General features: G+C 47.6%; 1 protein-coding gene across 1 annotated transcript in view; it reads right to left on the reverse strand.

Moving 5' to 3' along the window:
• capn5a (calpain 5a) overlaps window positions 1-27,577 on the reverse strand; it is an 85,667-nt gene that overhangs the window by 19,743 nt on the left and 38,347 nt on the right. Inside the window, exons 3-5 of the mRNA XM_080197680.1 lie at window positions 10,599-10,730; window positions 8,168-8,376; window positions 229-421 (exon numbers count right to left, since the gene is read on the reverse strand). Coding sequence (XP_080053806.1) covers window positions 229-421; window positions 8,168-8,376; window positions 10,599-10,730 — 534 coding nt within the window. The remainder of the gene's footprint in view (window positions 1-228; window positions 422-8,167; window positions 8,377-10,598; window positions 10,731-27,577) is intronic.

The raw sequence follows: 27,577 nt of genomic DNA on the forward strand, positions 1-27,577 counted from the left end.
GGAGGGTGCTGCTGACAGTGCAGCACTGCCACAGCGCTGCTCCAGAACGTCAGCCTGGATCTGGTGCTCAAACCCCAGTGCAGGATTCGAACCCACAACGTCCTGACTGCGAGACAAGAGTGTTCACCACTGGGTCACGCTCGACACAACCTGGAGTAGGCTGCAGCTGCAAAAGGCAATCCCCGTGGTCGGTAGCAACAAACGGTGGAAGGGAGAGTCAGTACTTACCCTGATGGAGCAGCTGATGAGGCCCTCACGATTGTACACCTTCAGCAGCTTCTCAAACAGCTGGAGCCTCTGGTCCTCCAGGGTGGCAAAGTTCCCCTGGACCAGGTCGATTGGCTCCGATACACCACCCGTAAAATCCACCAACGCATCGGCCGTGTTCCCTCCATCCAGAGACTCATAACAACCGGCTAGTCTGAAAAGGGAACAAGCCAGATGGATTCAACAGCAGGAACTTGCATTTATGTAGCACCTTGAACAAAGTAAAAACACCCTATACGTGTCACAGGAACATTACCAGTCACATAAGGAGCCAATTAGGGTTGGGGCAGCACAGTGGTTAGCACTGCTGCCTCACAGCGCCAGGGACCCAGGTTCGATTCCTGGCTTGGGTCACTATCTGTAGAGAGTCTGCACATTCTCCCCATGTCTATGTGGGTTTCCCTCTGGTGCTCTGATTTCCTCCCACAGTCCAAAGATGCGCCATGCTAAATTCTCCCTCAGTGTACCTAAACAGGCACCAGAGTGTGACGACTAGGGGATTTTCACAGTAACTTCATTGCAGTGTCAATGTAAGCCTTCTTGTGATTAATAAATAAACTTTACTTTTTTAGGGAACAAAATAGATTTTAAGAAGCACCTTTAAAGAAAAGGAGGTGGGCATGGAATGAGGCAGAGTGCTTTAGGGAGGGAATTTCGGAGCTCTTAAGGCACGGAGATGAAGGCATGGCCACCAATACTGGAGCAATTGCAATTGGGGCGTTCTCAAGAGGCCAGAATTGGAGGAGCCCTGAGATCTTGGAGGATTGTAGGGCTGAAGGAGGTTCTAATCTGAGGGAGATCCGTACAGGGATTTGAAACGAGGATCGGAATTTTTAAAACGGGGGCATACCTGGACAAGAGTCGATGTAGATCAGTGAAGACAGATTGGTGGCACAATTGAGGGTTTGGTGTAACTATGGACTCCCAGCAGAGTTTTGGATGACCTCAGGATTACAGAGGGTAGAATGTGGGAGACCAGTCAGGTGTGTAATGGAATGGTTAAGTCGAGAGGAAGCAAAGGCGTGGAATAGAGTTTCAGCAGCAGGTAAGCAGGCAAGCTGAGATGGGACAACGTTGGGTGAATTTAGTCAAACACAATTTTGCCCTTAGCAAATCCGAACAGTCTCTCCTTTATGACACTGAGCTTTGTTCTCCCACTTTTGATGAAAGTGTGCAAATGATATCCTTATATAGATTGTGTGTTTTTTATGTTGCAGGAGAATGTATAAAATTCAGCTTTATGCTACAGGTAGTCGGTATGTCTGGCAGGAATAAAGCTCAGCTGCTGGGGGAGAAGGGTAATTATTCATTCCAACCTTGCAAGTGGTTACGTCCAGTCGAGCATTGTGTTTATTTGAAGTTCCCCTGGTATTTCACAGTACAGTGATTGATAGGGTCAATGTGGTTTATGTGCGATCCTGGGTTTGCAGGGAAAAAAAGTACAGGTTTTTGCAAAAAGGAGTTGGAGTTTAATTATTCCGGTTGAAGTTAGGGAAAATTTGTAGCTTCTGAAAGCTCCATGGGTGGGATTTTCCTGCCTCAAAACTGGAAAATTGTGGTTGATTATCCAACTCAATAGCCTAATCCTGCTTTCTCCCCATAACCTTTGATCCCATTCACCCCAAGTGCTATATGCAGCCACCTCTTGAATAAATTCAATGTTTTGGCATCAACTACTTCCTCTGGTAATGTATTCCACAGGGTCACCAGTCTTTGGGTGAAGAAACATCTCCTCATCTCTGTCCTAAATGGTCTACCATGAATCCTCAGACTGTGATCCCTGGCTCTGGTTCTGGACTCCCATAACCGTTGGCAATATTCTCCCTGCATCTACCATTCAATCTGTTAATTTTTAGGTCTTTAAGAAAAATGTTGCTTATTTGGAACAGAATTAGTGATAGGTTAGAAATTAGAGTTGTTTCTTTTTATGTTTAAAGATTGTTCACCTATTAAGAATTAAGCTGCTTCATTTTGTTAGAGTTAAACTGTGTTATAAGGCTCAGTCGGATAAAAGATCCCTGATTTGTCAGTGGAATCGCTCTCGGAGCAAAGCATCCTTTCCTCACATTGAAGCCAAGATAGAAACATTTTATGGGTGCCAAGCTGATTTCACCAGCAATTCAGTGCCAGTAACATTGCCAAAGCCGAGAATCCGGGCACAAACCCAATTTTCCACCTCTCGTCCAATCTTACTGGCTCGCCACACTGATTGACCTGCAGGGCAAGGCGGTAAGATCGCCCCCTACAGGTATTGAAAGTCTGAAATAAAAACAGAAAATGCCAGAAATACTCAGCAGGTCAAACAGCACCTGTAGAGAGAGAAACAGGGATAACCTACCAGGTCAATGACCCCTCATGAGAGGTGGGGAAAGATAGATATTGTCATAGATTTGGAGAGAGTGAAAGCAGAAAGGGGGAAAAAGGTTGGAAGGTAGGAGAGATTAAGTGACAAAAAATTTAATTGTAGAAAAACCAAAGGGTAATGGGTAAAGTGAAGAAACAAGAAGGTGAGTCCAGATAAGGTGTGACTCTTGACCCTGGCCTACCTAGATGATAGAATAGAATCATAGAATGTCTATGGTGCAGAAAGAGGCCATCAATTCTGCACCGACTCACTGACACAGTGTCTTACCCAGACCCACTCTTCCACCTTATCCCCGTAACCCCACACATTTCACTTGGCTAATCTATCTGACCAACATATCTTGGGACACAATTTAGCTCAACCAATCCACCTAACCCGCACACCTTTGGAATGTTGGAGGAAACCGGAGCACCCGGAGGAAACCCACGCAGACACGGGGAGAATGTGTAAAATTCACACAGGCAGTCACCCGAGGCTGGAATTGAACCTGGGTCCCTTGAGCTGTGAAGCAGCACTGCTAACCACTGCGTCACCCTTGATGTTCAATATGGAGGACTCTTCAAGTCCTGCATACCATCGACAAGGGACAGCAACTTGCAGAACGATGTCAACATCGTGGGTTCAATTCCCATACCAGCTGAGGTTATTCATGAAGGCCCTGCCTTCTCCCCTCACCTGAGGTATGGTGACCCTCTGGATAAATCTCCACCAGCCAGCTCTCCCCCGCAAAGAGAGACAAGGTGAAATTGGCCATCTTAACGGGGAATGTAGTTTTGTTACTGGACTAGCAATCCAGAGACTGGGACCGTTAATCAGAAACATAAGTTCAAATCTGACCACAGCAGCCAATGGAATTTCAATCCAGTTAACTAATAAATCTGATATGGGCGGCATGGTGGCAGAGTGGTTAGCACCACTGCCTTGCAGCGCCAGGGATCTAGGTTCAATTCCAGCCTTGGGTGACTGTCTGTGTGGAGTTTGCTCATTCTCCCTGTGTCTGCATGGGTTTCCTCCGAGTGCTCCAGTTTCCTCCCACACTCCAAAGATGCGTAGGTTAGGTTTATTGGCCATGTTAAATTGCCCCTTAGTGTCAGGGGGTTTGGCACGGTAAATGCAAGGGTATTATGGGGATAGGGCCTGGCTGGGTTGTTGTCGGTGCAGACTCAAACAGCCTCCTTCTGCACTATAGGGATTCTATGATTCTATAAACATCACTGACCCGAGCAAGTCACTCAATTCAATCGCTGCAATAAAAGTCAAAAAGGAATGGATTCTCTCCCTAACAGCACTACATACATAACATGGACTGCACTGGTTCAAGGCAATGGTGCACCTTTCCCAAGGGCCTTCTTTCTGGTTGTATCACAGCTTGGTATGGGCTCCTGCTCTGCCCAATACCAAAAGGAACTACAAAAGATTGTGAATGTAGCCCAATCCATCACGCAAACCAGCCTCCCATTCATTGACTCTGTCCACACTTCCCGCCATCTCGGCAAAGCAGCCAGCATAAATAAGGACCCCTACGCACCCCGGACAGTCTCTTTTCCACCTTCTTCCGTCGGGAATAGATACAAAGTCTGAGGTCACGTATCAACCAACTCAAAAACAGCTTCTTCCCTGCTGCCGTCAGATTTTTGAACAGAACTACCTCACATTAAGTTGATCTTTCTCTACACCCTAGCTATGACTGTAACACTACATTCTGCACTCTCTCATTTTCTTAGAACATAGAACACTACAGCACAAACAGGCCCTTCGGCCCACAAGTTGCGCCGACCATATCCATACCTACCAGGCCATACTGTTCTCTATGAAGAGTATGTTTTGTCTGTATAGTGTGCAAGAAACAATACTTTTCACTGTATGTTAATACATCTGACAATAATAAATCAAATCAAAATGCAATTAGGGATGGGCAATAAATACTGGCCCAGCCAGTGGCACACATAAGCTGTGAATGTCCTCAACTATCTTGTTCCAGTGACACACACACCAATTTATTCATCACTGCTTCTAATCCAAGCTCACAATAGTTCTGGTTGGTCCGTTCTGCATCCGTTCGACAGTTGCAGGCTCCATAGTAACACAACACATTAAGCAAAGGCCAGAGCTCTGGAAGCAGGAATTGAACCATTGCTTTCAATGCCAGAGTGCTTTTTTTTTGCTGATTTACGTTGCCTGGGGAATTTTAACAGCATGAACAAGCTGGAATTTAATTTGTTCTGGTCTATAAATCAGATACCACGGCCAACTCCCACCATTCCCTTCGAAGCCTGGCCTACTACTCAGTTCCTTCACCTCGTTCACCCCAACAGGGGTTTTCGGCCTGGGGGTCAGGCGTCCATCCCACAGACTCCGAGCACAACCGCTCCACAACTCTCTATCCTAGAAGATCCTCTGTGGATTACCCGGGCATGAACCTCTCCTCACTATGCCATACACTCACCTGAACCTCGCTGGTGGGTTCTGCTCACCAGGTGCCTGCATTGGCAACTCATAATTCATGTCAGAATACCCCCAATATTATGTAACGGGAGAGATTATCAGAGGCCTGATAATGAGATGTAAATTTATTCTAACAGGCTTCCTGACGTATTTTTATTCATTTGTGGGACATGGGTGTCGCTGGCTGGCCAGCATTTATTGCCCATCCCTAGATGCCCTTGAGAAGGTGGTGGTGAGCTGCCTTCTTGAATCGCTGCAGTCCACGTGCTGTGGGTTGACCCACAATGCCATTAGGGAAAGAAGTCCTAGTACACAGAACACTACAGCACAAACAGGCCCTTCGGCCCACAAGTTGCACCGATCAAATCCATACCTACCAGGCCAAAGAACTATCTGTAACTCCCAATCCCATTAAATCCCATGCACTCATCAATTTTGACCCAGCAACTGTGGAACAACGGCAAAATACATCCAAATCAGGATGGTGAGTGGTTTCCCTTATCCTTCTGGATGGTACTGGTCATGGATTTGGGATGTTGGGATTCCTGTTACGTCATTGGCAGGGGGATGGGGACAATCGGAATCATTTACAATTGCCTCTTACAATATTTTGTGCTCTTGCTGTCATTCACACAGCTGTAAATGGGAATGCAAAATCCTGACCCTTTTCTCAAAGCTTCTCATCTTATACTCATCAGTTTAACGTTTATTTACTCGTGTCACAAGTAGGCTTACATTAACATTGCAATGAAGTTACTGTGAAAATCCCCTGGTCACCACACTCCGGCGCCTGTTTGGGTACACTGAGAGAATTTAGCACGGTCAATGCACCTAATCAGCACGTCTTTCGGACTGTGGGAGGAAGCTGGAGCACCCGGAGGAAACCCACGCAGACACGGGGAGAATGTGCATACTCCACACAGACAGTGACCCAAGCCAGGAATCGAACCCAGGTCCCTGGCGCTGAGAGGCAGCAGGGCTAACCCACTGTGCCGCCGTGCTGCCCATCAGGACAACGGCAAAAATACCAACTGGATATTTAATCAATGCAATTACCATGCTCACTTCTAACATCTTTTTTAAACAGGTGTGAAAGGTATAATCCAATATTAAAAGCCATTTGTGCATTCATGCAACTCTTCAGTGCTCCAAACTACCTGTTGGTCACCCGGCACAGAACAGCAGAAAAATTTATGTTTTCTATTTCATCCAGATTTCCATTTTAATACCAAAACAAGTATTACACAACAGTTCCAGATTTTCCATAAAATAGTCTCAAAGAAATGATTAAAACTTGGACAATATTACAGTCAACATTTTTCCTTTCTCCATCAATCTGATTTCTTCTGGCAAATTTGCAATAGAACATGACGAGGATCTCTCGGGATTTAAACAATGCTCACCATTAACAATACTGCAATTTAAAGGACATAAATAAAAATGCTCTCAGATCTGGCACATTCACTCCAAATGGAAAATGCTCAGGATACGAAGCAGCAAAGTCACTCTTACCCCAAATCCCCAATTCCCCTGGTACCCGTCTGCCTCAGCATCGTACCACATCTCTCTCTCTCTCTCTCTCTCATAGAATCCCTACAGTGCAGGGAGAGGCCACTCAGCCCATCGAGTCAAGACACCAACTCTCCGACAGAGCAGCTTACCCAAGCCCACTCCCTACCGTATCCCCATAACCCCACACATTTCTCCCACTAATCTCCCTAACCTGCACATCACTGGACAGCAAGGGACAATCTATCATGGCCATTCCACCCAAATCTTTGGGCATTCAGGGGCAACTTAGCATGGCCAATCCACCTAATGGGGACTGTGGGAGGAAAACTGGAGCAGCTGGAGGAAGCCCACGCAGACACGGGGAGAATATGCAAACTCCACACAGACAGTGACCCGAGGCGGGAATCGAATCTGGGTCCTTGGTGCTGTAAGGCAGCAGTGCTAACCACTGTGCCACTCTGCTAACCAACGTAGTGCTGGCTTATATTTTGTACCATGTCCACTTGAACTCTGCAGCATTACTCCAGAGCCAGATATTTAATCATAATGATCGCAAGGATGAATAAATTGAGTTATGTGGACAGACCTTGCGAGCTGGGACTGTTCTCTTTGTAAGGAGTCTTACAATGCCAGGTTAAAGTCCAACAGGTTTACTTGATAGTAATATCCACAAGCTTGTGGGTTTGACTACCAAATAAACCTGTTGGACTTTAACCTGGTGTTGAGAGACTTCTTGCTGTGTGTATCCCAGTCCAACGCTGGCATCTCCACATCATTGTTCCCGCTGAACAGAGAATGTTAGGGGGAGATTAAATTGAGGCATTCAAAATTATGGTGAGTAAGAAGGAATTTTTTCTATTGACAACAGGGTCATTATGCAGAGAACACAGATTGACAGAAAATTGACTTAAATGACAGGCATCGTTTTTCTTTATACAATGACTTGTTCTGATCCAGAACATGCTGCCTGGAAGAGAGACAGAACCAAATTCGATTGGAACATTCAGGAGGGAACCGGATAAACATTTGAAAAAGGAAAACCTTTTCAGGTCTAGGGGAGAAAGACGGGAAGTGGGACCAACTGGAGGGCTCCTTCAAAGCGCTAGCACGGGCGTAATATAGGGGAAACAATGGCCGAGTGGTATTATACCTAGCCTATTAATCCAGAAACTCAGCTAATGTTCTGAGGGCCCAGGTTCGAATCCCACCACAGCAGATGGTGGAATTTGAATTCAATAAAAAATATCTGGAATTAAGAATCTACTGATGACCATGGAACCATTGTCGATTGTCAGAAAAACCCATTTGGTTCACTAATGTCCTTTAGGGAAGGAAATCTGCCGTCCTTACCTGGTCTGGCCTACATGTGACTCCAGAGCCACAGCAATGTGGTTGACTCTCAACTGCCCTCCAAGGGCAACTAGGGATGGGCCACAAATGCGGGCCAGCCAGTGATATCCATGTCCCACAAATGAAAAAAAATAGGGTGGAATGGCCTCCCTCTGTGTAGCGAGATTCTAGCACGACTCTGAGACAAGAGGCAACGCGGTTCCTATCCATGGGGTTGTTCACACTCACTTGGCATACGCCTTCTCCACCAGTGCGCTCCAGAACTCATTCCTGGAGTTGGAATGACAGTAGATCAGCTGACCATTGACTGTCGGCAGCCGGTCGTCAACCACAACGTCAACCCACTCGCCGAAGCGCCAGAAGCGGAAGTGGAAAATTCCGGCATAGTTGTTGGGTCTGTCCACCGCCCACTCCTGCTCTTGCCAGTTCGGGATCACCTGTTTCCCACAAGAAGAGAAGACAAAAGCAGTTGGCAGGCTGGTCATTCCAAAGAGCCACTCAGTCAGATTCCAGGGCAAACCCAGTGGTCACACACTTTTCAATCCCTTCTTCCCGCCCTCCTTGTGACCTCCTGGCCCAGAACCATCACCATTGCCAAAGACCCCTCAATGCCGTTTACTGCAAGGGCACCAACCCAGTTTAGAAAGAGGAAAGAAGCTTACCTTCAGGGAGCAGGTCATTCGAGGTCAATGATGTCTTGATTGTTCCTCACCTCACGGAGAAATATAGGCTCCAGGGCTCCCGACAGAGTCAGGGAGCAGAGAGTCCCAGTGTGGGTCATCGCTGGCCCCAGAGACACTCACAAACACTACCTGCATTATGAAGGGCTAGACAGCGGTCCCACCCCTTGACAATTAATGAGGACCAAATGAAAACATTTCTCTGGTGTCTAACAATTCATCAGATCCATCCATCTATCAGTCCAAGTTACAGCAGAAGAAACTGGGAGAGGAATTTCAGAGGTAATAATATCATGAATTAATCTTCCTAAAACAAATCTAACGAATGCTGCTCTCTCTCTGCCAGAGATATCTTTTACCCCCCACATCCTCTCTCCTTCACCCCATAGTTTCACTGCTTGATAAGTATCTCTGCTGCTCCCAAGATGTCATTTTCCAATCACACCATCTCCTTTCATCATCCCAGCCCACAAACCTGTTTCTCTTGTTTTTTCCAAAACTTACCGCATTCAAGTTGATTGGGGTCCTCCCCAATTGACCTCAAATCACACCCTCCATGCAACTCCCTCCCCCACCCCCCAACTACTCTGCACCCTCCCAGACCCCACACCCCCAACTGTCCCCCCCGACCAAACCACTCACCCATCATTCCCCCACCGCCTGCCCCCCCGCCCCCCCCAGCCTGCCCCCCCCCCCCCCCCCCCCTCCCCCGATAAACTCACTGCCTGATACACAGGAACAGAAGTAGACCATTCAGCCCCCCAAGCCCACAGCTGATGTATCTCTCAACTCCATTTACCTGTTATCATTTAGAATCCCTACAGTGCAGAAGGAGGCCATTTGGTCCACCAATACCTGCACCGACCACAATCCCACCCAGGCCCTATCCCTGTAACACCACATATTTACCTTGCTAATCCCTTGATAAGAAGGAGCAATTTAGCACGGCCAATCCACCTAACCTGCACATCTTTGGACTGTGGGAGGAAACCTGAGCACCCGGAGGAAACCCACGCAGACACGGGGAGAACGTGCAAACTCCACGCAGGCAGTGACCCGAGGCCAAAATCGAACCCAGGTCCCTGGTGCGCTGAGGCAGCAGTGCTAACCACTGTGCCACCCATTAATTTGACCCTAAGCCAGTTGGTGGAGTACAAAATTAGACACTGATGCTTTCCTTGATAATATATCTATTTACAGGATGCAGCATGACGAATGCCTGATTCCAACTGCTACCCTGTGTCCCAGCCAACTCTCTTTCTCAGTGTGTTAGGTACTCAGTTAAACAATACCCTTCACCTGTGTCACGTAATATCACTCACTTCTGCTCTATAAACCTCTATATCTCTACTTCGACAGTTACATGGGTAAGATGGGTGTAGAGGGATATGGGCCAAATGCTGGCAATTGGGAATAGCTTAAATGGTAAACCGGGCAGTGTGGGTTGGGCCATTCTGTATATCTCTATGACTCAACGATTGAAACAATTTGCATCTAAGGAAGGGGAAGGAATTTGAGATTCTAACTTCCCTGGATCTGAAAAATCATTTTCACTCATAGAAGCTAGAAGCAGGATGAGGCCATTTGGCCCTTCGAGCCTGCTCTGCCATTCATTTTGATCATGGCTGATCATCAAATTCAATATCCTGATTCCCCGCCTTCCCCCTCCTATCCCTTGACCCCTTTAGACCCAAGAGCTATATCCAATTTCTTCTTGAAATCAGACAACATTTTGACCTCAACTACTTTCTACGGTGGTGAATTCCACAAGACCCACCTTGTGCCCGTCAAAAAGAAAATGCCATAGATATTTTAGCTCAGCTTCCCACCTCTAAACTCTGCCGTTTGCCCTTTCTACAGGAAGATGGCTGTCTACTTGAGGAATGCAACGTAGGAACAGGAGGAGGCCATTTGGCCCCAGTTACACAGTTATTGCCGTCGGAGCAAGGAGGCTGGGGGAGGGTTAATGGAGGACTTACCTTCTGCCACAAGGCATCCCTGGAGGCCAGGCAGGAACAGGCAGCCACGAACCAACAGTTACCCAGCTGGCCCTGGTTCAAGTCGTGGGCACTCATTCCATCAACAAAGAGGTGGGGGCTGTTGCAGATTTCCTGTAATGAGGGGGTGCGGGGGAGGTGAAAAGAGGAAACAAAACAAACAGGTGTGAGGAAAGTCAGCATCTTATGTTTGACTTTATTTATTAGTGCCACAAGTGGTCTTACATTAACACTGCAATGAAGTTACTGTGAGAATCCCCTGCTCGCCACACTCTGGAGCCTGTTCGGGTACATTGAGGGAGAATTTAGCACCGCCAATGCACCCTAACCAGCACGTCTTTCGGACTGTGGGAGGAAGCTGGAGCACCTGGAGGAAACCCATGCAGGGAGAACGTGCAAAGTCCACACAAAGTACAACCCAAGCCGGGAATCGAACCCAGGCCCCTGACGCTGCGACCGCACAGTGCCACGGGCACTGCCCTCTGGTGGAAATTACCCGGAATTAAGAATCTACTGATGACCATGAAACCATTATCAATGGTTGGAAAAACCCACCTGGTTCACTAATGTCCTTTAGGGAAGGAAATCTGTCATCCTTGCCCAGTCTGGCCTACATGTGACCCCAGAGCCACAGCAATGTGGTTGATTCACAACTGCCCTCGGGCAACTAGGGATGGGCAATAAATGCTGGCCAGCCAGTGACACCCATGTCCCAGGAATGAATAAAAAAAAAAACTTCAGCGGGACTGGAAAATTTTGCTGGTGGGAAGGGCTGGAGAACTCCACCCATGGGGGCCACCTATTTAAAACAGAGGAGGAACATTTTATCTCCCAAGAGGTCTGTGAGACTTGTCCTCAAAAAGGTGAATCACAGAACCCCTACCTTACAGAAGGAGGCGATTTGGCCCATCGAGTCCGCACTGACCACAATCCCACCCAGCCCCATGCATTTACCCAAGTTATAGTCCCCCTGACACGAAGGGGCAATTTAGCATGGGTAATCCACCTAATTTGGAGTGTGGGAGGAAACCGGAGCACCCAGGAGGAAACCCACGCAGACACGGGGAGAAGGTGCAAGCTCCACACAGACAGTGACCCAAACCGGGAATCGAACCCAGGTCCCTGGCGTTGTGAGGCAGCAGTGCTAACCACTGTGCCATCCCAAACCAGATGTTTGAGCTGGTGTCCTTAAGGCAGAGGTTGGTGGATTCTTGATTGAAAAGGGGCTGAATGGTTATTGGGCGAGGCAGAAATAAGGAGACAAGCAGCAGCCTATTCCTGCTCCTTAACCAGTGTTTGTATACACGACATTCTTGGACATGAGAGGGAAAGCAAGAATGTATAAGCAAGAAAGGAAGCATTGAGGGTGCAACGAGCCCAGAAGAGCAAGGTATAAAACTGAACCTCTCCGCTTGAGGTTACAATTCATCAACAAACACATTCCACCCTCCTCCACACAGAAACTTAATGGTGGTTTATCCCAGTTAACACAAACACACCCTGATCATTTATTAATCAGCACAGACCGATCATACAGATCTCAGAGGGAAAAAGCAGTGAGGGAGAGAAGGAGAAATAAAGAGGGAGGGAGGAGGGAAAAAGAGGGAGGGAGAGTAGAAGAAAGGAAGAGGGAGCAATGGATAAATGAAGGGGGAAAGAGGTATTTTGTTGAGCATTCCACAGCAGAAAAACATTGAAAGCGCGGAAGTGGGGCGAGGGATTTATATTACAGACAGCTTACTCTAGAATGCTGGAATCTGTGTCCTTCCAGCGCTAAAGAGATTTTCAAAAAATTACCCTAAATGCTGGTGTATATGTTGCAACTTGGCCCAAGAAGTTGCTTTTGTAGTCACTCCTGCAATGTAGAAAACAAGGCAGAGGATTTGTGCACAGCAAGCTCCCACAAACTGCAACGTGAGCATGACCAAGTCATCTTTCTTGGTAGTGTTTTTGACAATAGCCAGTGGGCTGGGCACAGGGGGTAACTAACCTCGCTCCCCTTCACACTAGCACCCTGGCAACTTTCCAACCTGAGAGAGCACATGGACCCTAATATTGCATCGACAGCACCTCTGACAGTGCTGCACTCCCCCTGGAACCATCAATTTGTCTAGTTTTCTTTGCCAAGTGGGACACCTGTCAGCCTTTTGGTTAAGATCCAGCATCGGATCAAGCTCAGGAAGGGATGCAATGCTTTATCATGTCAGCTGGATCCTTTTTTTTTGTCTCTCTTAGAAACCCTACAGTGCAGGACAGGCCATTCGAATCTGCACTGACTCTCTGACTGCGCATCTTACCCACGCCTTCTCCTCCACTCTATCCCTGTAAACCCACACATTTACCCTGGCTAATCCATGGGGATGGCATGGTGGCAGAGTGGTTAACACTGCTGCCTCACAATGCCAGGGGTTCAGGATTCGATTCCTGGCTTGGGCCACTGTATGTGTGGAGTTTGCACATTCTCCCTGTATCTGCGTGGGTTTCCTTCAGGTGCTCTGGTATCCTCCCGCACTCTAAAAGATGTGCGGGTTAGGTGGATTGGCCGTGCTAAATTCTCGCTCACTGTTAGGAGATTAGTAGAGTTAATATAGGGATTATGGGGATAGGGTCTACATGGGACTGTGTACGGTGCAGACATGATGGGCCAAATGGCCTCCTTCGGCACAGTAGGGATTCTATGATGAATCCATCTAACCCACACATCTTTGGAGTGAGTGTGGAAGGAAACCGGAGTACCCGGAGGAAAGCCATGCAGTCAGTCACGGGGAGAATGTGTAGACGCCACACAGACAGTGACCCAAGGCTGGATTTAAACCCAGGTCCCTGGCGCTGGGAGGCAGCGATGCTAAGCAAGGTGCCACCGTGCCACCATTTTCTTGCTGGAAGCACGAATTGGATTCGATTTGAATTTGGTTTTTGGAACAAGGAGATGGATTTGGGTCTGCGCAATCCATTCTGAGAATTGGCTTTCTAAATTTAAGAATGGAATAAAAATCAGTGTTTAAAAAAAACTCCAGAATGGGACTTGAATCCACAAGTTTCAGCCAATGAGGCACGTGAGCTATGGTTTGCAGGAACCAATGAGGCATGGGCTTACAGTCCTTAAAAATAGTAGTACTTTTGTCACTTCTAGTGATGTGAAAACTGGCTTTTAATTCCAGCTAAAAATAAATTTGCTTCCTCATCCTGGCTTTGTTTTCTCAGTGTTGGATTTGGTTGGGTCGAGGTTGTCACGATGAAAGCGCTGCTGTTTCTGAGGGGTTAAGCATGTTTTTGAAACATTCATATTTTCCAGCAATGATCAACAGCTCACAACTCCTCCCTCCAGCTTTCGCCAGATGTTGGCAGACAAAAGGCTGAAATCTAATTAAATAGCAGTTTCTCCCACTCCCTGCGGAACTGCAGCTCTTTCCTGTTGCTGCGGGGCCGTTGCAAAGGGTTTCTTGTTGCCTTTCAAACTATCATTCCCCGCAAGTAGCCAAGCAAAGTAACAGAGCGGTCTAAAGGTGACCTTTACTGTAGCTTTAGGACCCTGAATGTCCATTGAGAGTGAAGAAATTCAGAGATACAAAGGCAATTAAAGTCTCAGTTACGATTACAAGAAATTAGCATATACCAACAACAGAGTAGCAGTTATCTCCATCCAATCATAGAATCCTACTGTACAAAAGGAGGCCATTCGGCCCATCAAATCTGCACTGACCACAATCCCATGATCCTATCTCCATAACCCCATGCATTTACCCTAGCTACTCCCCCTGACACTAACGGGCAATGTGGCATGGCCAATCCACCAAACCTGCACATTTTTGGGCTGTGAGAGGAAACTGGAGCACCCGGAGAAAACCCACGCAGACACAGAGGGGGGAAACGCACACCGAGACAAATATCAACTGTTGCTGGAGGATCATCAACTCAGTGAAGGACACACTTTGGTCCACCCGATCTTCCAGTTGAAAGAACTGTCCTCGACTGGCACATTCCAAGGTCCAGGACTACATGCTAAGGGACGCGCTGAAGCTTGGGGCAGCCGTCTCGAAGGCACAGTGGGGAAAGGCCACACCGTAAGGCCTTTTAACGGAGGCAGACCGAGGGCCCGGGAACTGCAGAACACCCATGGCCTGCCTAACTGTGTGCAGTTTTGGTCGCCGCACTTGCGCAACAATATTTTGGCCTTGGAGGGAGTGCAGAGGAGGTTCACTAGGCTGATACTGGAGATGAGGGGGTTGGACTATGAAGAGAGGCTGAATAGACTGGGTCTGTACTCGTTGGAGCTTAGAAGGATGAGGGGGGATCTTATAGAGATGTATAAGATGATGAATGGGATGGATAGGGTAGAGGTAGAGAGATTCTTCCCGCTCAGAGAGGACAGCAGGACTAGAGAGTACAGCCTCAAGATAAGAGGGGGGCAGTTTAGATCAGAGTTGAGGAGGAACTTCTTCACTCAAAGGGTGGTGAATCTCTGGAATTCTCTGCCCATTGAAGTGGTGGAGGCTGCCTCGCTAAATATATTTAAGTCACGGATGGATAGGTTTCTGGTAGGCAAGGGAATTAAGGGTTATGGGGAGAAAGCAGGGAAGTGGAACTGATCCACTTCAGATCAGCCATGATCTTATTGAATGGCGGGGCAGGCTCGAGGGGCTAGTGGCCCACTCCTGCTCCTATTTCTTATGTTCAATCTGAGAAACAACGGCACACAGTAAAATTTGAGGCACGTATATAGTTTTAAGTTTTGAAATGTTACAACTGTAATTTGTATAGATCTGTAAAAATGTTTTTATTCTGCACTGTTTGCAATTTATAGACATGTAGGTTTGCAATGGTTTAATTGAGATTTTTATGAATAAAGTATATTTTTGAAATTTAAAAAAAAACCACACAGACACGGGGAGAATGTGCAAACTCCAGAAACCCAAGACAGGATTCGAACCCGCGTCAATGACGCTGCGAAGCAGCAGTGTTAAGCACTGTGACACCGTGCTGCATATGTCATCAGTCTGGAGTGAGGCAAAGGGTTGGGGGATAAGGGGGGGGTGTAAAATAAACAACTGAAGTGAAATGAAGGAAATGAAGGAAAGGGGAAAAGAGGTGAGAAAGGACAAATATTTTTCCTTTTCATAGAATCAGAGAATCTCTACAGTGCGTGGGAGGCCATTCAGCCCATTGAGTCTGCACCGACAACAATCCAACCCAGGCTCTATCCCCGTAACCCCACATATTTACCCTGCTAATCCCCCTGACACTAAGGGGCAATTTAGCTTGGCCAATCAACCCAACCTGCACATCTTTGGACTTTCCTTTCACTTATTACTTGTTAAAAAAAGCTTGGGGTGGGAGGCATGATTGTTTGATTGACAGTCCGGAGAAGGTTCACTAGGTTGATCCTGGGTATGGAGGGATTTTCTTATGAGCAGAGGTTGAATTGTTTGGGCCTGTACTCTTTGGAAGTTTAGAAGAAAGACAGCCAACCTTATTGCGGCACAATGGCACAGTGGTTAGCACTACTGCCTTACAGCGCCAGGGACCCGGGTTCGATTCCCAGCTCATAAGAACATAAGAACATAAGAAATAGGAGCAGGAGTAGGCCATCTAGCCCTTCGAGCCTGCCCCGCCATTCAATAAGATCATGGCTGATCTGTCGTGGCTCAGTTCCACTTTCCCGCCCTCTCCCCATAACCCTTAATCCCTTCTCGTATCAAAAACCCATCAACCCGCTTCTTAAAAATATTTAGCGAGGCAGCCTCCACCACTTCAACGGGCAGAGAATTCCAGAGATTCACCACCCTTTGAGTGAAGAAGTTCCTCCTCAACTCCGTTCTAAACCGCCTCCCCTTTATCTTGAGGCTGTGCCCCCTAGTCCTACTGTCTTTTTTGAGTCATTGTCTGTGCAGAGTCGGCACGTTCTTCCGAGTGCTCCGGTTTCCTCCCACAGTCTGAAAGATGTGCTGGTTAGGTGCACCGATCATGCTAAATTCTCCCTCAGTGTACCCAAACAGGCGCCAGAGTGTGGCGACTAGGGGATTTTCACAGTAAGTTCATTGCAGTGTTAATGTAAGCCTTACTCGTGATTCATAAATAAACTTTAACGATACGTATAGAATTCTTGGGGGCTTGACAGGGTTGATGTTGAGAGGTTGTTTCCCCTTGTGGGGGAGTCTAGGGCATAATCTCAGGGTAGGGGGTCACCCATTTAAGATGGAAATGAGGGGGAATTTCTTCTCTCAGAGGGTAGTGAATCTGTGGAATTCTTTATCACAGAGGGCTGCAGAGGCTGAGTCATTCAGTATGTTCAAGGCCGAGATAGACATTTTTACTTGGTGAGCGGATCAAGGGATTATGGAGAAATGGGCAGGAAAGTGGAGTTGAGGACTGTATCAGATCAGCCATGATCTCATTGAATGGTGGAGCAGACTCGATGGGCCGAAAGGCCTACTTCTGCCCCTATGGGTGAGAATTTACGGCCTCCCTTGACCCAAAACTGTAAAATCCAACCAGAAGTCAATGGACCTGTCCAAGGTCCTCGCCTGGCCCGCTCCGATTCCCGTGTTGGGTGGGTCGGTAAAATTCCAGCCTATGTCCCACGGTCAATTAGCCTCCAATCCAAAGAGGCCATTTGCTTCTTGATTGGCTGCGGGAAGGGGGTGGGGCCTCTGCACCAAGATGGACATGTTGGGTGACCAATCGTGCGAGCGAATGGTTTGAGGCAGGAGATCTCGGAACAAAATCCCCCAGGGGTACGCCACCCGTGGTCAGAGATCGGACAGCATGAGGGAAGGGAACTAACTCAAGCATGGGTTCTCCGACAAAACGTTAGCAGCAGGAGTAGAACATAGAAAAACTACAGCACAAACAGGCCCTTCGGCCCACAAGTTGCACCAATTGTGTCCCTACCTACTAGGCTTACCTATAACCCTCGCGATGTACTTGGAGTACTCACAATGCAGTGAGCAAGATTTGAAGCAGAAGGGGTTAATGCAGCTCCATTCCAGAGAGAAAAAAAAGATACTTGGCCGTGCTGTTTTTGTATTGTTTGCAGAGTAATTTAAACCAGACAACATTTTGTCAGGTTACTTGGCAGTGATACGGCGAGGCATTTTAGAGCAGCTTTGCTTTGTAAACTTCACAAGAGGCTAAACACCTTTTTATTCACCCAGCCTCCCCCACCCTGTCCCCACCACCTTCCGCACAAAGAGATTCCTTGCTGGAATGAGTTTTCACTTTATTTTCATTTATTTATCAGCGTCACAAGTAGGCTTACATTGACACTGCAATGAAGTTACTGTGAAAATCCCCTAGTCACCACACTCCAATGCCGGCTTGGGTACACCGAGGGAGAATTTAGCATGACCAATGCACCTCACCAACACATCATAGGATCCCTACAGTGCAGAATGAGGCCATTCGGCCCATCGAGTCTGCACTGACCACAATCGATCCCACCCAGGTTCGTGTAACCCCATATTAGCATGGACAATCCACCTAACCTGCGCATCTTTGGAGTGTGGGAGGAAACTCATGCAGACACGGGGCGAATGTGCAGGTTCCACACAGACAGTCACCCGAGGCCACGATTGAACCTGGGACCCTGATGCTGTGAGGCAGCAGTGCTCACTACCGTGCCAGCCGTAAAAAGACCACGTTACTCCCAAGTCTTTCGGACTGCGGGAGGAAACCCACGCAGGCACGGGGAGAACGTTCGACCTCCACACAGACAGGGACCCAAGCCGGGAATCGAGCCCAGGTCACTGTGAGGCAGCGGTGCTAACCACTGTCCCACGCCAAAATTCCTGTCCTTCACGTAAAAGCAGCAACCAAACCAGCGCTCACAGCCAAACACACACAGGCAACAGAATCCAGAAAGCACAGGAGTAATCCACCCCCCTCTCCCCCTCTCCCCCTCCCCAACCAACCCCGTGGACGTTCACTTTGTTGTGTCTTGGATAGTTCTGAAAACTGCCCGTTACCATGGAGATGCCACTGTCCTTATTTGGTGTGACTGTGACGGCGAGGTCACAAGGCCGGTGTACGGTCTAACTTCCATGGGTTCCTCCTTGCGGGAGGCCCCTACTTCTCGAATTAGCCCATCCCCCGGATAGAAAGAATACATCACAGCATCCTCACGCGCAAGAGGGCAGCCAAGTGAGGGCGGAGGAAAACAAAACAGTCCACTTTCCTGGCCCAGCGTAGCTCGAACCCAATCTGCGATGATTCCCTGACTGAGAGAGCTCAAAACTAGAAAATGAATCAGAGATTCCCCACAAGTGACTCATCCCTCCAGCTGAAAGGGGAAGTAAACAAACTCACATCTCTCAGATCAGGAGAAGGATTTTATTTTCTTTTTGTTCATAGGACAAGGGCATTGTTGGCAGTGCCGGAATTTATTGCCCATCCCTAATTGCCCTGAGCGGCTTGTTGAGGCATTTAACAGTCAGATCCAGGTCACTGGGGGTCCGGAGTCACATGTCGATCAGACCAGGTAAAGACTGCAGATTTCCTTCCCCAAAGGGCATAATGGGCGGTACGGTGGTTAGCATTGCTGCCTCGCAGTGCCAGGGACCTGGGTTCGATTCCCAGTTTGGGTCACTGTCTGTGCAGAGTCTGCACATTCTTCCCATGTCTGCGTGGGTTTCCTCCAGGCGCTCCAGTTTCCTCCCACAGTCTGAAAGACGTGCTGGTTAGGTGCATTGGCCATGCTAAATTCTCCCTCAGTGTACCTAAACAGGCGCTGGAGTGTGGCGACTAGGAAAATTGCACAGTAAGTTCATTGCAATGTTAATGGAAGCCTATTGTGACACTATTAAATGAACGTTAGTGAATCAGCTTACAACAAATCAACAATGGTTTCATTAGACTTTTAATTCTGGATTTTTATTGAATTCAAATTTCATCATCTGCTACGGTGGGATTCGAGTCCTGGGTCTCTGGATTACCTGTCCAGCGAAATGCCACTACACTATTGTCTCTCCTTACTCCTGGAGCTGTGTTAACCATGACCCAGTGGATAGCATTTGGGGTCAGAAAGTCATTAGTTCAGTTGATAGTGAGGCTGGAGGAGCCAAATGGCCAACTCCTGTTTCCAGTTTTTGTGTTAAGAGTCACAGAGGTTTAAAGCATGGAAACAGGCCTTTGGCCCATCTTTGATTTGACTTATTGTCACATGCATTAACAGTAAAAAGTATTGTTTCTTGCACACTATACAGACAAAGCATACCATTCATAGAAAAGGACAAGAGAGAGTGCAGAAATTAGTCTTACAGTCATAGCTAGGAGGGTGGAGAGAAAGATTAACTTAGTGCCAGGTAGGTCCACTCAAAAGTCTGACAACAGCAGGGAAGAAGCTGTTCTTGAGTCAGTTGGTACGTGACCTCAGACTCTTGTATCTTTTTCCCGAAGGAAGAAGGTGGAAGAGAGAATGTCCGGGGTGCGTGGCCCCTTTTTTCAACCCCTAGTCTAGGCTCAATTGCCCACATTTGGCCCATATCCCTCTACACCCATCTTACCCATGTAACTACCTAAATACTTTTTAAAATACAAAATTGTACCCGTCTCTACTACCATCTCTAGCAGCTCATTCCAGACATTCACCACCCTCTGTATGGAAAAATTGCCCCTCTGGACCCTTTTGTATCTCCCCCTTCTCACCTTAAACTTATGCCCTCTAGTTTTAGACTCCCCTACCTTTGGGAAAAGATATTGACTATCTAGCTGATCTGTGTCCCTCATTATGTTATAGGCCTCTATAAGATCACCCCTCAGCCTCCTACGTTCCAGAGAAAAAAGTCCCAGTCTATCCAGCCTCTCCTTATAGCTCAAACCATCAAGTCCTACGAGCGTCCTAGTAAATCTTTTCTGCACTTTTTCTAGTTTAATAATATCCTTTCTATAATAAACGACAAGAGCTGTACACAGTGTTCTTGTGTATTTCGGTTTCAGGTATTTATCCAATACTTGTTTGCAAGCAAGTTTCAAAATTGTCCTCCTCACCATTAAGTCCAACTCACTCAGGCACACCAAAAATAGTAGTGATCGTAGTTCTAAACATCTGGCATCACAGTATACTTCCCACCACTGTACACCTTCCACAGTTGTACACCTCCGACCACATACCGCCACAGAATCATAGAATCCCACAGTGCAGAAGGCGGCCAATTGGCCCATCAGTCTGTGCTGACTCTCAAATAGAACACCTTACTCAGGCCCTATCCCCAGAACCTCCTGTATTTACCCCGCTCATCCCCCTAACCTACACACCTTGGGACTGTGGGAGGAAACTGGAGCACCCAGAAGAAACCCATGCAGACATGAGGAGATTGTACAAACTCCATACAGACAAACAGTGACCCAAGGCCAGAATTGAACCCAGGTCCCTGGCACTGTGAGGCAGCAGTGCTAACCACTGTGTCACCCACCACTTATACTTCCCACCAGTCCTTGGCCAATTTTATATCTATGTAGAGAGATTCTTCCTGCTTAGAAAGGATAGCAGAACTAGAGGGCACAGCCTCAAAATAAGGGGGGGGCACTTTAGAACGGAGTTGAGGAGGAACTTCTTCACTCAAAGGGTGGTGAATCTCTGGAATTCTCTGCCCGTTGAAGTGGTGGAAGCTACTTCGTTGAATATATTTAAGTCACGGGTAGATAGGTTTCTGATAGACAAGGGAATTAAGGGTTATGGGGAGAAAGCGGGAAAGTGGAACTGATCCACTTCAGATCAGCCATGATCTTATTGAATGGTGGGGCAGGCTCGAAGGGCTAGATGGCCTACTCCTGCTCCTATTTCTTATGTTCTTGTGTTGCGCTTGTCCCTTTTATTCCATGGGCTTTAATTTTGCTAACAAGCCTAACAGTACATGTGATATTTTATCAAACTCCTTTTGGAGGTCTATATGCATACAAGGTGAATCCACACTGCCCCCATAGAGTGATAGAATTGCAGCATAGAAAGAGGAATCATGGGTTAGTCTTTGATGATTTGTTTTTACAAATTGGAGTTGAACCTGCCTTACTCTTTGTCCAAATGGATGTTGACTTTTTCCCGTATTATTATTGTTTCCGGAAGCCAATTCCCATTGTCAACATTAAACTCAATGACCTGTCGTTGTCACGGTCACCCTTCCTTTTTCGACATTGCTACTCTTGGTCTGTTTACATAGTGCGGAGACTTTGATCACGTGTTAACTTTCTAACCCAGGACTCTTAGCTTACCCTGATCAGCTTGGGCACAAATCGTAGAATCCTACAGTGCAGGAGGAGGCCAATTGGCGCATCGAGTTTGCACCCACCACAATCCCACCCAGGCCCTATCCCCATAATCCCATGCATTTACCCTAGCTATTCTCCGTAACACCAAACGGGCAATTTAGCATGGCCAATCAACCTAACCTGCACATCTTTGGACTACGGAAGGAAACAGGAGCACCCAGGGGAAATTTACGCAGACACGGGGAGAATGTGTAGGCTCTGCACAGACAGTGACCCAAACCGGGAATCGAACCCGGGTCCCTGGCGCTGTGACGCAGCAGTGCTAACCAGTGTGTCACCGTGTATCAGAAGTTGCGGAGAATTGACTCCACACTGAGCTGCTGTGCAATCCAGGTAGAGATGGTAGTGCAGTGTAAATGTTACTGAGCTAGCAATCCCGAGATCATGGGTTCCAGGCAGCTGGTGGAATTTAAATTCAATTAATAAATCTGAAAAACTAGTCTCAGTAATGGCGACCATGGAACTATCACCGATTGTCATAAAAACCAAAAACTTTCACTGGTGAGGAAGGAAATCCACTGTCCTTACCTAAACATTGATCTATCCATTGACTCTGTCTACGCTTCCCACTGCCTCTGAAAAGCAGCCAGCGTAATTAAGGACCCCACGCACCCCGGATATTCTCTCTTCCACCGGGAAAAAGATACAAAAGTCTGAGGTCACGTAGCATATTGACACTGTCCTTTGTCACAATGACAAAGTGCACAGAAGGGTGTGTTGTCTGCCTGGTGCTCGGGTACGGGATGTCGCAGCTGGGCTGCAGAGGAACCTGGAGTGGGAGGGTGAGAATCCGGTCGTTGTGGTACATGTGGGTGCCGGCGACGTAGGCAAAATGCAGACTGAGGATCTGGGGAGGGAGTATGAAAAGCTGGGAATGGAATTAAAAAGTAGAACCGACAAGGTGGTTATCTCTGGGCTACTGCCTGAACCGAGTGCAGACGGGCGTATGGTTGACAGGATTAAGGAAGTGAATGGGTGGCTCAGGGATTGGTGTGGGAGGAATGGGTTTGAACTTATGGGGCATTGGCACCAGTATTGGGGTAGGTGGGACCTGTTCGGGCGGGATGGGGTTGGTCTGAACCGTGCTGGGACCAGAGTGCTGGCGAATCGAGTAAAGAGGACTGTAGACAGGGCTTTAAACTAATTAGCGGGGGGGAGGGTGCGAGGGTAGGTGATGTTACGAGGTCTAAAGTTAAGGAGAGGGTACAGGTAAGCGAAGAGGCCGAGGATGTCCCAATAATAGAGGGAGTAGGGGGCGTGAGTATAGTTGGTGGCGTTGCGGCAAATAGGGTCCAGGTGAAGGCTGGGATGAAAGCACTTTATCTGAATGCACGAAGCATTCGGAATAAAGTGGATGAGCTGGTGGCGCAGATCGACACAAATGGATACGATCTGGTGGCCATTACAGAGACGTGGCTGCAGGGTGACAGGGACTGGGAGCTGAATGTACAGGGCTATCAAGTGTTTAGGAAGGATAGGCAGGAGGGAAAAGGGGGGAGCGTAGCTCTGCTGATTAAGGATACCATCACGGTGGTAGCAAGGGATGATATTGGAGCCAAGGAGCAGAGGGTGGAATCGTTGTGGGTGGAGATTAGGAACAGCAAAGGGAGGAAGACGCTGGTGGGTGTCGTCTATAGGCCCCCGAATAATGATCTGGAGGTGGGGCGGGCTGTTAATGCGCAAATAAGTGCAGCGTGCAGGAATGGGACGGCCGTAGTTATGGGGGATTTCAATCTGCATATTGATTGGTCGACCCATGTTGGACGCGGGGGGCTCGAGGAAGAGTTCTTGGAATGCTGCCGGGATAGTTTCCTCGAACAGTGTGTGTTGGAGCTGACGAGGGAGCGAGCTATCTTGGATCTGGTGCTATGTAATGAGGCGGGTAGAATTAGGGACCTTGTGGTGAAGGATCCTCTTGGGGAGAGTGATCATTATATGGTGGAGTTTCTGGTGCAGATGGAGGAGGAAAAAGTGGGTTCCCGGACACGCGTCCTCTGTTTGAATAGAGGGGAGTACGGTAGGATGAGAGAGGAATTGGCGAATGTGGACTGGGGGAGCGCGTTGGAGGGAGGGTCTGTTGAGGAGCAGTGGAGGATCTTTAAGGAGATCTTTCTTGGTGCTCAGCGGAAATTTATTCCGATGGTCAAAAAGGATAGTAGGAGGAGAGGTAATAAGCCGTGGATAACGAAGGAGGTGAAGGAAAGTGTTAAACTAAAAGTGGGGGAATTTAGAGTAGCTAAGAGTAGTGGGCGAGAAGAGGATTGGGAGAGGTTTAAATATCAACAAAGATTGACAAAGAAGTTGATAAAGAAGGGTAGGAGAAACTATGAAGCTGGGCTAGCGCTTAATATAAAAAAGGATAGCAAGAGTTTTTATAAATATATAAAAAGGAAGAGGCTGGCTAGGGTGAATGTTGGTCCTTTAGAGGATGAGAAAGGGGACCTAGTGGTAGGGGATGGGGATATGGCCAAGGTATTGAATAACTTTTTTGTTTCTGTCTTCACGGAGGAGGACGTGAATAATTTGCCGGGTGTTAGTGATGGAAAGGTGGTAGGACTGGAGGGTCTTAATGACATTACTGTTACTAGAGAGGCGGTGCTCGACAGACTGGAGGGGCTGATTGTGGACAAGTCCCCAGGACCGGATGGAATGCATCCGAGGGTTCTGAAAGAAATGGCGGAGGTGATAGTGGATGCCTTGGTGGTTATTTTCCAAACGTCGCTGGATTCTGGGGAAGTGCCGGATGATTGGAAAACGGCTAATGTTACGCCGTTGTTTAAGAAGGGTGCCAGGCAAAAGGCGGGAAATTATAGGCCGGTTAGTTTAACGTCTGTGGTAGGTAAAATGTTAGAATCTGTCATTAAGGAGGAAATTGCGAGGCATCTTGAAGGGAATTGCTTGATAGAGCAGACGCAGCACGGTTTCATTAAAGGGAAGTCGTGTCTGACAAATTTACTGGAGTCCTATGAGGATGTGTCTAGGGCGGTGGATAGAGGAGAGCCGGTGGATGTGGTCTTTCTAGATTTTCAGAAGGCGTTTGACAAAGTGCCTCACAAGAGGTTATTGCAGAAGGTCGAGGGACATGGAGTTGGGGGTAGGGTGTTAGCGTGGATAGAGGATTGGTTGTCAAATAGGAGGCAGAGAGTGGGGGTCAACGGGTGCTATTCGGATTGGCGGATGGTGACTAGTGGAGTGCCCCAGGGGTCGGTGCTGGGGCCTCAGCTTTTTACCATTTATATAGATGATCTGGAGGAGGGAACTGAGTGTAGGGTGTCGAAATTTGCTGATGACACCAAGATTGGGGGAACGGCAAATTGTGCGGAGGGTGTGGAGAGTCTACAGAAGGATCTAGATAGGCTGGGCGAATGGGCCAGGAAATGGCAAATGGAATTTAATGTTGGCAAGTGTGAAGTGGTCCACTTTGGTAGGAAGAATGGTAGGAAGGACTATTACTTACGGGGCGAAAAACTGCAGCAGGCGACGGTGCAGAGGGACCTTGGGGTCCTTGTGCATGAGTCGCAAAAACCCAGCTTGCAGGTGCAGCAGGTGGTCAGGAAGGCGAATGGGATGCTGGCCTTCATAGCGAGGGGGATTGAATATAAAAGTAGGGAGGTCTTGCTGCAGCTGTATAGGGCATTGGTGAGGCCGCAGCTGGAGTACTATGTGCAGTTTTGGGCGCCGCACCTGCGCAAAGATATTTTGGCCTTGGAGGGAGTGCAGAGGAGGTTTACTAGGCTGATGCCGGAGTTGAGGGGGTTGAGCTATGAGGAGAGGCTGAATAAACTGGGCTTGTACTCGTTAGAGTTTAGAAAAATGAGGGGAGATCTCATTGAGACGTATAAGATGATGAATGGGATGGATAGGATAGAGGTGGAAAGACTCTTCTCACTCAAAAAAGACAGTAGGACTAGGGGGCACAGCCTCAAGATAAAAGGGGGGCGGTTTAGAACGGAGTTGAGGAGGAACTTCTTCACTCAAAGGGTGGTGAATCTCTGGAATTCTCTGCCCGTTGAAGTGGTGGAGGCTGCCTCGCTAAATATTTTTAAGACACGGGTTGATGGGTTTTTGATAGGAGAGGGGATTAAGGGTTATGGGGAGAGGGCGGGAAAGTGGAGCTGAGCAGCGACAGATCAGCCATGATGTTGTTGGATGGCGGGGCAGGCTCGAAGGGCTGGATGGCCTACTCCTGCTCCTATTTCTTATGTTCTTATGTTCTTCCCTGCTGCCATCAGACTTCTGAATGGACCTACCTCGCATTAAGTTGATCGTTCTCTACACCCTAGCTATGACTGTAACACTACATTCTGCACCCTCTCCTTTCTTTTTCTATGAACAGCATGCTTTGTCTGTATAGTGCGCAAGAAACAATAATTTTCCATTGTATAGATGTGACAATAATAAATCAAATCAAAAATCGTTACTCCAGAGCCACAGCAATGAGGTTGACTCTGAAATGGGTGAGCAAATTGTGCAGTTCGAGGGCAATTATGAATAGGCAACAAATGTTGGCCCAGCCAGCCAATGAAAGAATAAGTTTTAAATAAATCACAGCTAGTTTGTTTTGTCCATTACAGGATATACATTCTCACCCTGTAAGGAAAATGTAAAAGCTTAAAGAGGTTAATCATCATCCAGGGCTTACAGAACGTGGGAAGGGACCACTCAGCCTGCTTCCTGTTCAAACGATTGCTCATTCTATATCCTAGATTTCTCGGTTCTGGATATCCGAACACAGTGAAACTCTGTCCACCTCTACCCTAAACACTTAAACAGACCCCATTTTCAGAACAAGCATTTCTCTCGCTGAACTACCCAAGGCTTGAGATTTCATAGAAACTGGAAGCAGGAGTAGGCCATTCAGCCCTTCGAGCCTGCTCCGCCAATCAATTCGATCATGGCTGATCATCCAATTCAATCTCCTGATTCCACCTTCTCCCCTTTAGTCCCAAGAGCTATATCTAATTTCTTCTCGAAATCAGATAATGTTTTGGCCTCGACTACATTCTGTGGGAGTGAGTTCCATACATTCACCACCCTCTGGGTGAAGAAATTTCTCCTCACCTCAGTTCTAAAAGGTTTACCCCTTATCCTCAAACTATGATCCCTAGTTATGGACTCTTTCTGAGTCGACCCTGTCTAACCCTGTTAGAATTTTGTAAGTTTCTAGGAGATCCCCTCGCACTCTTCGAAACTCCGGTGCATACAATCGTGTAGTCTCTCCTTATAAGACAGACCTGCCAACCCAGGAATCAGTGGGAAGTCTCGCAACACCAGGTTAAAGACCAACAGGTTTACTTGGTATGGTGAGGTTTCGAAGTACTACTCCTTCATCATGTGAGTCCTCACCTGATGAAGGAGCAGCGCTCTGAAAGCTCATGATACAAAATAGACCTGTTGGACTTTAACCTGGCATCATGAGACTTCTTATTGTGCCCAACTCTGGCATCTCTACATCATCGATCCCAGGAATCAACCTGGTAAACCTCTGCTGTGCTCCTTGTATAGTAAGGACAGTTTACTGGTCAGGGCCAACTTAGCAAGAGGTAGTCAATATCTTTTCCCAAGGAAGGGGAGTCTAAAACTAGAGGGCGTAGGTTTTAAGGTGAGAGGGGAGAGATACAAAAAAGGGTCCAGGGGGGCAATTCTTTCGCACCGAGGGTGGTGAGTGTCTGGAATAAGTTGCCAGGGGTAGTAGTAGA

Source organism: Carcharhinus amblyrhynchos, chromosome 10 (genome assembly GCF_965287045.1).
Source record: "Carcharhinus amblyrhynchos chromosome 10, sCarAmb.v2.hapA, whole genome shotgun sequence".
Lineage (NCBI taxonomy): Eukaryota > Metazoa > Chordata > Chondrichthyes > Carcharhiniformes > Carcharhinidae > Carcharhinus > Carcharhinus amblyrhynchos.